This window comes from Struthio camelus, chromosome 5 (genome assembly GCF_040807025.1).
Source record: "Struthio camelus isolate bStrCam1 chromosome 5, bStrCam1.hap1, whole genome shotgun sequence".
In the NCBI taxonomy this organism is placed as follows: Eukaryota; Metazoa; Chordata; class Aves; order Struthioniformes; family Struthionidae; genus Struthio; species Struthio camelus.
In genome coordinates, this window is record NC_090946.1 from 71,770,801 (window position 1) to 71,782,601 (window position 11,801).

The window sequence follows — 11,801 nt, forward strand, 5'->3', positions numbered from 1 at the left end:
GTAGCAATGTTATTGTTCCTGCCTTGGAGAGTTCATTTGCTGAGAGTGGAGGGGAAAGATCAGATCTAGACACGCTTTACACTTATTTTTGCATGTTAACTGTAAACTGCTGGCCAAATCTTATGGCTTTGCTCCCACAGTGTTGATCCAGGCCACTGCATCGTATGTTTCATTGTATATGTATGGCTAACAACAGTCCTCTGTTTTGTTTTTTGATTACCATCAGTCCAAGAGAAGAGGGCATGAACGTGTTGGTAACTGATGAATAGTATGTCCAGGCAGGTTACTTAATCTATTTAATGGGCACACAGCCCATATATTTGAGATTCATTGTACAGCTTTCCTTCACGAAGTCATAATTTTTGAATTTACACACACACACACACACACACACAAAAAAGCTTGTTTTAAAGCACCAACACAGAAGTAAATAGTTAATCTTGTAATTAGCTATATTAGTAGTTTTGAGATGCAACAAAATAAAACCCTCCTAGAACATGATGATTTTGCTAGTTGGCTTGTCAAATTGACAGCCTTCAATTAATCATTACCGTCTTTCAGTATAACTGAAACCACGTGATTAAAAGCAAATGTCTAAAAGGGGAAGTGAAGGTTGCATGAGCCAGAAGGGTTTTCCCCATCAGTGGGGAACACTGAATTCACATGCCTGACCAGAAAGCAAGAGCAAAATAACCTATATTTTCTTGTTTTATGCTCAAGAGCTACTTTTTTTTTTCCTAAGAAGTGAAAAATCATTTTTACATACGTTGGCACTATATGATACTATACGTAAACTATAAAGTTAGATTTGGAATTTAACTGTAGCTGGTAGCAAAAGTAGTTTCTTGTCTCTAATATTTCTGTTATCATTTGAACTTCACAACTGAATATGGGGTTCTGGCTAAAATTCCTGCTAGTCCAACTTAGCTGTGACAATATAAAATACTATGTATTTCTTGCATCAGGTTTGAAGTAGACTGGGGAATGTGTTCTTTATGTTTATAAGGCACTGAGGTGCTTGCAATATCCCTCTTTCAGGGAATAGTAGGCTTTCGATATTTCTTGAATGTAATATTTCATGGCTTTCCAAAATCCACAAAACACCTTCAGAATGCATGGGTTATTCAATTTAGGAAGTAAGGATGGGCATTTTAAAGGTATTTAAGGGGTCAGAAGTGCTAGTTCTACTTACCCTCTTCAGGGCTTCTGCTCCTAAGGATATGGGCACACAAAGCTGTTACTAAAGCGCAAGTTACCTTGTGAACTTGCAGCCTGCTGCTAATGCAGTTGTATCTGCATGTGTGCATACTTCCGCTCCATGTGGAGTGTAAAAGTGCTAACGTTGCTTTGACCCCTTGATAAACACATGCACACGGGCAGCCACTTGATTTACACTGTGGTAAGTTATTGCTGTGCCTGTAGTATGTTGCTTAAGTACTCTTGAGTGAAATGAAACAAATACCAGCCTGGAATATCAGTACAGAGTCGTTTAGAGTATTGTTCTTACATTGAAAGTTTATGATTTTTTTTTTCTTTTTAGGCAAGAGCACATTACCATTTTTTTGTTTTCTTTTTAAATAATTGCATTGATTATTCTGACAGCACTCTAATACTATTTTCAAAGTGTTTTATAAATTCTTGGGCTTAGCAATGCTTTTAGTTAAAACTTTGTTTTGCAATTGATGAAAGCTTAGATGTCCAGAGACTTCTCTGAGGTCATGTAATAGAGGAGGATAGCTCTGCAGAAATGTTTGCATAAATTTTTTAAATTTTCTGTTTTTAATTCCATCCTTATGGTTTTGAATTTTAAGGGCTTTGTGCTGTTAAAATATTTGACCTTACTAAAACTTGTTTAGAATTGAAATAAATCTTGTTATCGATATAAAATCCTTGTTTAACTTGCATAAATTATCTTTTTGGTTATTTTGAGTTTTCTTTTAACTCTAATTTATTGTTTCGTAAAGCGAGTGATAGACAGTCAAGCAGAGAAACTGAAAGAACTGGACAAAGAAATCCGCCCCTTCCGACAAAACTGGGAGGAGGCTGACAGCATGAAGAGCAGTGTAGAATCCCTCCAGAACAGAGTGACTGAGCTGGAAAGTGTTGATAAAACTGCAGGGCAAGGAGCTCGAAACACAAGTAAGTGTAAGCACAATGGACTGAAATACTACACAGCAGTTCTGTCATAGGAAAAATGATATCCCTTGAACGTCACTCCTGTTGTGATTTTTTTTCCTATGGAAACAGCAATAATGCTGATCCTTCTGCTTCTTGAATAGGAAACTGAGTGTGTTGTTCCTCTGTTAATGACGTGGTTATCCACCTGAAACCACCTGTTTTGATATCTGTTACAGAGGGCAATATTTCATCCAAAGAATACTGTGAGACCTGTTTGAGTGCTTGCCGAACAAAGTGAAAACTGAATTTTGTCAAGATAGCCTCATAAGTAGAGTTTTGATATCTGTTACAGAGGGGAATATTTCATCCAAAGAATACTGTGAGACCTGTTTGAGTGCTTGCCGAACAAAGTGAAAACTGAATTTTGTCAAGATAGCCTCATAAGTAGATCATATTTAAGAGCTCAAACAATCAGGCTAAGGAACTTAATGTTTAAATAAAATTGCGTAACATAAACCTGCCTTACAAGTGCATCTGCTTCTCTGTATTGCATGTTGGCCAACATTGCCAGGATGCCTTTCATGTGAGGGAAAGGAAGGAGACATTAAAAACAAAACCCTCTCCAAACTAAGTACATGATCACATAATACAGAATAATACTTAGCTTGAATTTTCTGTTCTATTATGATCAACTTTAGAAAAGATGCAGCATCTCTTTGGGTAATCAGTGGTGCTTCTGAATTTCAGAGTGATTGTATAGGATCTGTGACCCCTTCTAAAGGCCTGCACTAGTAATAGTAATCTGCAGATAATGCTATTAAGCCTTTTCTCAAAAAAATGAAAGCCTCTGTGGTTACATTGCTTGGTGACCAGAACAGTATTTGTGTTAGATGACTTGAATATTGGAAATATTTACTGTGTGTGTGATTGACACCCATGTTTGTAAAAATCCCATTACTGGTTGGCAAACTATAAGTGAAAATTGTTTTGAAAGTGACCAAATAAGGTCTGGTTCTTAGGGAAGAAAGTGTTTTCCAAAGAAGCATTAGGTGACTTTTTTTTTTTTTTTTTAACGCTCTTTAGAAAATGCACTTTTCTCACACCTATCCTTCCCATTTTCTAACAGGCCTGCTAGAGACCCAGCTGAGCAGACATGACCAGATGCTGAGTGTTCATGATATTCGGCTGGCTGACATGGACCTCCGATTCCAAGTTTTAGAAACTGCCAGTTACAACGGAGTATTAATTTGGAAAATTCGAGATTATAAACGTCGGAAGCAAGAGGCAGTCATGGGGAAGACTCTGTCCTTGTACAGCCAGCCCTTTTATACTGGATACTTTGGCTACAAGATGTGTGCCAGAGTTTACCTTAATGGAGATGGCATGGGAAAAGGGACGCACTTGTCGCTGTTTTTTGTCATAATGCGTGGAGAGTATGACGCGTTGCTTCCTTGGCCGTTTAAGCAGAAAGTTACTCTTATGCTAATGGATCAGGGACCGTCTCGACGCCACTTAGGAGATGCCTTCAAGCCAGATCCAAACAGCAGTAGTTTCAAGAAGCCAACTGGAGAAATGAACATTGCATCTGGCTGTCCAGTTTTTGTGGCTCAAACTGTTCTAGAGAATGGAACGTATATTAAAGATGATACTATTTTTATTAAAGTCATAGTGGATACATCGGATCTACCAGACCCCTGACATACAATGGGGGAGGCAGATTAAACAGAAGACAACTCCATTTGGGGGTTTTATATCAGTTTGTCTTCAGTCAGAGGTCCTAAAGCTCACAGAACCACCTTGTGGAACAGAAAGAAGAGTTTGAAGGCATAACTGCATAGGGTCCAATTGTGAAAGTAGTAACACATTAAGAAATCATACCATGGTATATTTTTTAATAGAACTAGAAACACTTAAACTCTGAAGAATCATTTATCCCTCATGAGGGTAATGATTATTGTCAGAGATGGTTTTTTTTTTAACTTATTAATGATCAGTAGTCAATTGGAGGTGAAAAGACAAATACAGTATGTGCTGAATAAATTACTGACTTTTATTCCTTTAAGCTAGAATGCAAAAAAAAAAAAAAAAGTTCACATGTGGGCTAGCTGGAAATTGTCAGCATGTTAAAAGAAGAAATGATGAAGTAATGTTGCAATTATGATATTATTTGAAAAACTGAGGTGCAATCTTGTCTGAAATATAGTATATTGTCTTTTTAAGGCCTCATCTGGTCTCTGTTTTAATAATTACTTTGTCAGAAGATGTTGGAAAAGTATCCATGTCTTCTCAAAAGTATCTGAATCAAAATCATATTTTTATTTAAAGTTCTATTGTTACAGAAAACATTTTGTTTTAAAACTGTTGATAGACTGATATTTCTTGGAAGAAAAATAGAAGATATCAAACACTGGTTATCACTTGTGATAGGAAAAAAAACTATTCAATTCTGTTATTTCTCTTTAGAAATGTAAACCTACAATATGTCGTAGTTAATGACACTATTTCAAAATTAAGGAAAAATCACTCATGGATGCTGTGCATCATTATCAGATTTATAATTGTTTTCACCCTAAAATAGGGCATTTGTTGAACTTTGGAGTTCTAAACGGAATCCTGTACATTTTTTAAAGTTCTGCCCCATGCTTTCCGATCAAGCTATATATGTTGCACATTATGCTGTCAGCAGTATATAGTATTTTCAGTATTGGGGAGGAGGATTAGTGCTGAGAAGAAGCCTATATGTTTGTTCTGTACTAGCAGCCATTGCTTCTTAAGGACAAATCAGCAGTGTCTTAATGCAGTGATGGTGGCTTGCATGCATACATGTGCCTTAGATGTGCTGTGCTGCTTATAAACCATAGCTTTTTATTCAGATTAATTCTGATATCTGAAATGGTAGTTTAATTGGACGTCAGGCATAATGTTTAGCCTTGTCTTCAGAGCCCTTAGATACCTTGTGATGTGCTAAATAGAAGCCGAAGTCCATTTCTTTTGGTCACTGGAGCTTCTACGACTTGGCCATGGCGAAATCCATCTTAATCAGGTGCCGAAACGTTATGCTCAGTGCTCCTATGGAGCTTGGACTAGACAGTCTCCATGGCCGCTGTGAAGAAAGGTGACATTTTCCTCTAATGCCTGTGGTTGGAAAGTGGCATCACCTTAAACGGACTCATCTGAGAATTCGGTGGGGCTGTGAATGTATACGCTCATAGCAGCTTCTCATAGCAGACAAGCATCCTAACAGGGAGTGCACAGGCTTCCTCCTTGTATCAGCCTGAACACTTGCGGAAAGCATTTGCAAGCCCTGGAACATGCTGATTGCAACCTGCTGTGTTCATCTGCTTCTATTTAATGGTCTGTGACAAGCAAGTCTAGCGACATAGCCTGACTGTGGTGCTTTTTAAAATCTGAGAACTGCTTAAGCAGAGCAGATTGCACCACTGCATTTAGCCTTTGTGGGCTTGAAAGAAGACGGTGCGCCTTAGTCGTTAACATCAGGTTGTGTCAGTTTCTGCTTTCTGAGGCATAGTCACGATTTTTGTCTAAGGTGCAGTTGAATTCATGCCTTTGTATTTCAGCTTGTCTTTGCTGTTGTCTTTTTTGGCTGTGCCTTCACACACAGTGCCTGCAAAAAGTATTTATGATTATACAATGCATGCTAAGTGATCTTCATGGGTTTTCCAGGCACCTGCTAGAATACTGCCTGCTACTGACAGTCAGAGCCATCAGTAGCAACTTGTCTTCCTGTTCTTGCCTTCCATTGTCCAGGTACTGTATTCCCTTTATGGTACATAGCTGTCAACCAGTGCAAGCTAAAATGTGGAGGCATGTGCTAGCACTTGACTTCTAGCACAGGAGGAGGACGTTCTGCACAAGAGAGAAATATCTATAGATATACCCACGTCTGTATCTCTAGATATAGCTATATGGCACTTGCAGTTTTATGCAGGCTGCATAAGCAAACCCATCACTTAGGCTTTTGGGCGAAGGTTCGCTCAACTTGTGTCATTTTAATAATTGTGAATGTAGGCAGCTGAGCTTTTGTGTTTGTGCATCACAGAATTTTACTGAAAACAGGATTCCCAAGTGGAAATGTCCAAAGGACTCTCCTCCCATTGCTAATGCATGTCTTGTTTAAAAAAAAAAAAAAAAAAAAAAAAAGTTTGACCATCTCAAGAGAGTTTATAGCCTGTTTCCATCTGGGACTTGGAGGAGATTTCTGGTATAAGCATGGCCCAGCATGTTCTGCAGATTTGTGACTGCAGTTTCCAACTCCTGTGACAGAATTGTGCTTCTAAATCCAGGCTCTTCAAAAGAGGGGGGGGGGGGGGCGGGAAGTTTCCATCCTTTATGATTGAAAGAGGACTTTGAAACGTGAGAAAAGTGTAAACTAATAGGGAAGTCTTCCTGAGTCTGCACACAGCCTAAACCAGTAGCTTTAAGAGATCTGAATATCCCCTCTTAGTGGGATATTGACTCAGAAACTTCATAGTTTAAATATGAACACTGCTAACTGTATTAATGCCGATCACTGTAGCAGAAACATCAGTCACTGTTCTTATTTCACAGATCTCTATGCTGCTTTCCACATCTCCCAAGTGCCAAAAGCACCAGCTGCCAAAATCTTCAGCTTCACTTGGGCAGCTTTTATAATGCAGTAATGTGCTATCAATATAAAAATATTTTTGCATATATGCTTTTTATCACAGTTAATAAAATGGAGGCCTACTGCACTTATTTTGTAAAACTACATGAAGCTGCCAGAGAATTTCCAGTTTGCCAACCCTGCGTACTGTGAAATCCAGGATCTTGCTACAAAATGTAAACACCGCCTGCTGTGGAATACCTGAAGCCTTGACTGTAACACCCTTTTTTCTGCAGAACTCGCAGACTATCTCTGTACAATTCTTACTGTGTACATAGAAATAGGTTTCCTCTGCTTTCTGGCAAGGAGTATGTAGCATTTTGTGAAAATAGGGCCACTGTATGTTCTCTAAATTGAAAAGAAAGATACCTGGTGCTTTATACATCACTTTTAAATAATGTAAGTTTTTCTCTCATCATTTGAAATGCCCTTTTTCCCCCTGTTTATTTCTGATCCAGGCATCCAAACGTTTTTAGGGACTGTCTACATCAAATGGTTCATAGGGCAACAATCTGCTCTCAGATATGCTCTTGAAACACAGCTAAGTTGTGTGGGGTGCCATGAATGCACAGAGGTCCCAGAGCATTACCATGAATAGGATTTCTTCAGTGGAACCTTTTTCCTCTGCTTAGAAATTCTTAGCAGTGCACAACTGAAGTCTGTTGCTGGTATTCTTTCTTAGTGATGACTTTCCAACTTACGTACTTGCCTCTCCCATTTCCGGCTTTGTCTAGCGAGACTCCAAGGTATGAGAAGCTGGACGTTGCCCTTCTTAGACACTGCATTATGGGGTGTGTGCATCCTTTATTTAGAAAGTCTCAAATTCTAAACAGGATGGAACTATTTCAGTGTTTAAAGACCAAACTGCAATCGTTACGCATGACCATGTCTGCATTACTTCTCTGATCTAGTTGAAGGGGTCTTGTTTCAGTTACTGTCTACATGGTACACCTTCATGACTTAAGTCAACTGCTGACTTACAATATGCAATGTTGATTTCGGGCCTTGTACTGTAAATGTTCTTCACAAAGAGAATGTGCAATAGGAAAGTGGGAAGGGTGGCATAATTTTGATGGAAAAATGTTGTTGGTAACATGCTAGTTGTCTTATAAATACGAAATGCAGTTTAATTTACTTTTTTCAGTGGGTTTTCCTACTTGGAAAAGGAAAGTTGAAGATACGTGCCTGTTTCTGTGCCTGGTTATCATGCAAAGATAGCAGATCTATGTTAGTTGTAATTTAAGTGTTGAACCCATGAAATGTTAGGTTGTGATTGTATTGCTCATTTTTCTCAGATTGCCACAGTTACGGGTTGTTGAGATTGAGTTTAAGAGCTACCACCTATTTGTATCTGTATTCCATCCTATGGAATAGGCATTTCACCAACAATGCAGTGGTTTGGATTTGGGGTTGTTCTTGCTTGTTTGTTTTTTTTTTTAATTATTTTAATTTTATTTTATTTTTTGTTTTAAGCAATGGTGCTGTTTGGTCCAAGACAGAGAAGCATCTAGAGAGTGACATGAAAAGTTGCCTGCACCTCAGAAGAGTGAAAAATGTTACTGCAGTATTGATGCCTTCACATGTTTTAACTATGCAAATATACAAATAGGTGAGGGGGAAAAATTCTTGGGTTGCATACCTAGTCTCTTATTTTTTGCTCTTTAAAACGCTCGTACATGTACAGATACATACATATACACACAGACATGCATGCACATATATATGCAAAGTCTTTTCTTTATGTAGAAGTGATGAAACAAAACCCTATCCCTCAAGTTATACCTGATCAAGTGCTGCAAATGTAACTTGCTGCTGCTAAGGGAGCGTCTTGGCTAAGGGCAAACTTTAGAGTCTCATTTTCCAGGTTTGAAGACCTGTGTATATATGGCAAACAAACTGTTCTCTCAGATTGGAAATGAGCGGTTTGCTTAGCCTTTCTGAAGACCTTGGAATGTCATCTAGGACACATGTCCTTCCTCAAGCTCAGCTAATTAATAGATTCATGTATTTTAAACAAATACAGTGATGGGCGCCTTGTTAATAGCAAATTCAGTCTTTTGGGGGGGGGGGGGGGGAGGAACAAAAGACGATGATAAGCATCTGGACCTCTTCCTGGAATTTCTATCCTGTTCAGTCAATACCTCTATATTCTGATTGATGTAGAAATCATAGCTGCTGCAATAAAAACAATCAATTCTGGAATTCAGTCTGAGAGTAGTTTTAGTGCTATGTACAGTGTAGTAAGCACTTTGCATCTGCAAACATTTTCTTACAGCAAGTACTATTTGCCTTTCCTAGAAAAAGGAAATTGAGGCTGAGAAATGAAGTGACTTGCCCAGAGTCACAAAAGGAATCTCCTGGAGCCAGGACTACATGAGAGGTTCCAGTTCCCTAGTGTTATGTTCACTTCTAATATATTTGTCTCTTAAACGAGCTGAAAAACAAGTTGGCACACCTTGAAGGACCCCCATCAAGACAGTAAGGGCTAGAATTAAACATAGAAGCTGTCATGATTTGGGGTTGTACGTACGTGGTGGCCCAGGCATTGCTAACTACTTAGCTGTGCTTTGTGCAGCTTGCAGCGTGGAAGGCCAGCACAATGTGTCTATGTGAAAAACAGCAGCAAATGTCAGTGTCCTGCTCTGCTTGTTGAGAATTGCCCAGCCAAATAAGCCTCTTTTTATACTGTTCTTAATGGAGCAAGGAGAACAATACCATTTGAAAGTAAAGTGGATTAATCTTGGTTCTACAAGCTATAATGCGACTGACCCTTTCTTTCTTGTGTTTTTTTTTTTTCTTTTCTTTAAACCAAAATATGGAGGGCTTAACTGTTCTTTCCTGCCTTTTAATCCAGGCCTTTGCTGAGAAGCACCAGATAGATGAGGGTTTTGGAAAACTTTGGAATGCTGATTCAGGGACATCCTCTTAAAATTTAGAAGAGCAGAGATATACAACACACAAGGGATCTGACTCTTCTTATTTCTCTTCTAATTTATGGGCAAGACTGCAGCTTTTGTCTTCCATTTCATGATCTTAGTGTAGATACTAGGCTGTGTTTTTGTTGTTGGTTTTTTTCCTCCAAGTTAGGATTAGTTCCTTAGGGTTCAAATAAGTTCTAAATTTCACAGAGAAGCGCCTGAACCAAAATCCTGGATCCAAACATCCCAGACTTGATGTGAAATTCAAATCTGGATCCCGACTCTGTGGCTTACTAACCTACCTATTTAGGGAAGGGTTTGTCGTCTGTATGTGGTGTTTGTCTTTTTGGTCCTTTGGAACTAAGCTTTTAATTTGGTTGCCAGTTCTGCAAGGACTTTTTAACTTCTTAGCAATGCCGGTGTTCACACGCTCCATTGCTGGCAGTGTGATGCGTAGTGATAAAATTTGACTCTGTCTAAGGGTTATTGAGATAAACCAGCATTATCATTCGTGAAGGTCATTTTCTTGCGTAGTGTTCTGAGCTTCGAATTTGAACATAGCTCGCATTTGAAAGGACACATCTTCCAACTATGACCTGCATCACTGGCAGAGAGTTGTATAATCTGTACTTGTGGAATGGGAAGGTACAAGCTTCCATTGTTGCTGATGCATCGTGTGATCCACCAGTTTGTTTTTCTTATAGCTATTGTTTGGTTTATATATTTTTTCAGTTTTATAGAAAAAATAGGGGAAGTTCAGGATTTTTTCTACAAGGTATATAACTCCAATGACTAAGTGGTGACTAGAGAGCTGTGAAAAATATCCCATTAGGAGATGATGGGCTAAACATAGGTCCATTTCTCTTTAGACAAGTAGGATAACCTTTAAGATGCAACATAATAATTGGGAAAACTGAGGCTGACATTTGTTTCCAAGAAATTCTGTAAGAAATATTTATGGAAAAAACATCAGTGATCAAGAAAAATGTACAAATTAATGTGTTTAAAACTTGTGTAACCATTTCTTAATCTCATACTCTTCAGTGAACGGTACACTTGTGTTCAGTTTTATGATCAAAAACAAAGACCAAAGAAGGCCAACCTCATTTGATTGTGTATATTCTGCCTGTCTTAATTATCAATAGCTGTAAGGATACAGTGCAAGTGATCTGGTAACCAGTGGTTCTTGTCTTTTTTCTTTACTTTTTTTTTTTTTAGAGGAAAAAAATGACTTTAAAAATGTATAATTTATTGCTCAGCAATAACCATGTTGTTAAAATAATAATAATAAAAAGGAGAATTAGCAACATGTCTTAATTTCCCAATAGCATTATTATATGTTGTATTTCAGTTTATTGTATATTGTGTTTTTGTATTTATTTGTGTTTGGAGGTCTTGCTACGTCTTTTTGTGTTTAAATGCTAATAAACAAGGAAAGTGTGTAAGAGTGTAGAATGCAAAACTCTGAAATGCTAAACTGTGTTATTAAAGGAAAAATAAATCTAAGTAGGAAATCATATTTTTTAAAAAAAAAAACTGTTGTGTTGAATTTGAATGACTGGTGTTTACACACAAACAGGGAAGGGTAAAAGTGCATCCTTTTGCTTCAGTGCAAATACCTGGCTGTTTAGTGCTTTACACTCACGTGCACCTGGAAGGCCTTTATTAATATACTTTGTCTTCCTATTCAGAGGAAACTTGCCTTATATTTTAACAGAATCTTAGTTTCCACGTGAAGTCTTGGTTAGAATAAACCACCACTGTCAAGAGTTAATAGTTAAAATGATTTTTTTTTGTGCATTTGTACTGCATTGCTTTCCCAGAAGAGGTGACCGAAGGGAGAGACTAGCTTTCTCTTCCCAAATCAGAAATACATCTAAGGTGTACATTTTACCAACAGCACTATTCTATGATGTAAAAAGCAGCATAGTGTTTTGAAATCATGGAAGCATTAACGTTTCCACCACATTTCATACTCAGCAGAGTGGTGAAGACACTGGAGTTCCCAGCAGTGATGTATAAAGCATGTCACTTCTTCCAAGGATTGTGCTGGTCCTTGTGTTTCCTGTTCCCTCCTCTCCCCTATTTCTTGCTGAAATTCCCATTTTCCCTCTTTCACA

The 11,801-nt window shown here is 38.1% G+C and overlaps 1 protein-coding gene across 16 annotated transcripts in view; it reads left to right on the top strand.

Moving 5' to 3' along the window:
- Positions 1-11,198, top strand: part of TRAF3 (TNF receptor associated factor 3) — a 72,617-nt gene extending 61,419 nt beyond the window's left edge. For 13 of the 16 annotated variants that reach the window (XM_068947099.1, XM_068947106.1, XM_068947108.1 and 10 more), the window contains 2 exons: positions 1,965-2,139; positions 3,245-11,198. In XM_068947099.1, the coding sequence (XP_068803200.1) occupies positions 1,965-2,139; positions 3,245-3,816 (747 nt within the window). In that variant the 3' untranslated portion in view covers positions 3,817-11,198. The remainder of the gene's footprint in view (positions 1-1,964; positions 2,140-3,244) is intronic. The other 3 variants (XR_011141665.1, XR_011141664.1, XR_011141666.1) reach the window with 3 other exon arrangements.
- Positions 11,199-11,801: the final 603 nt, after the last annotated feature.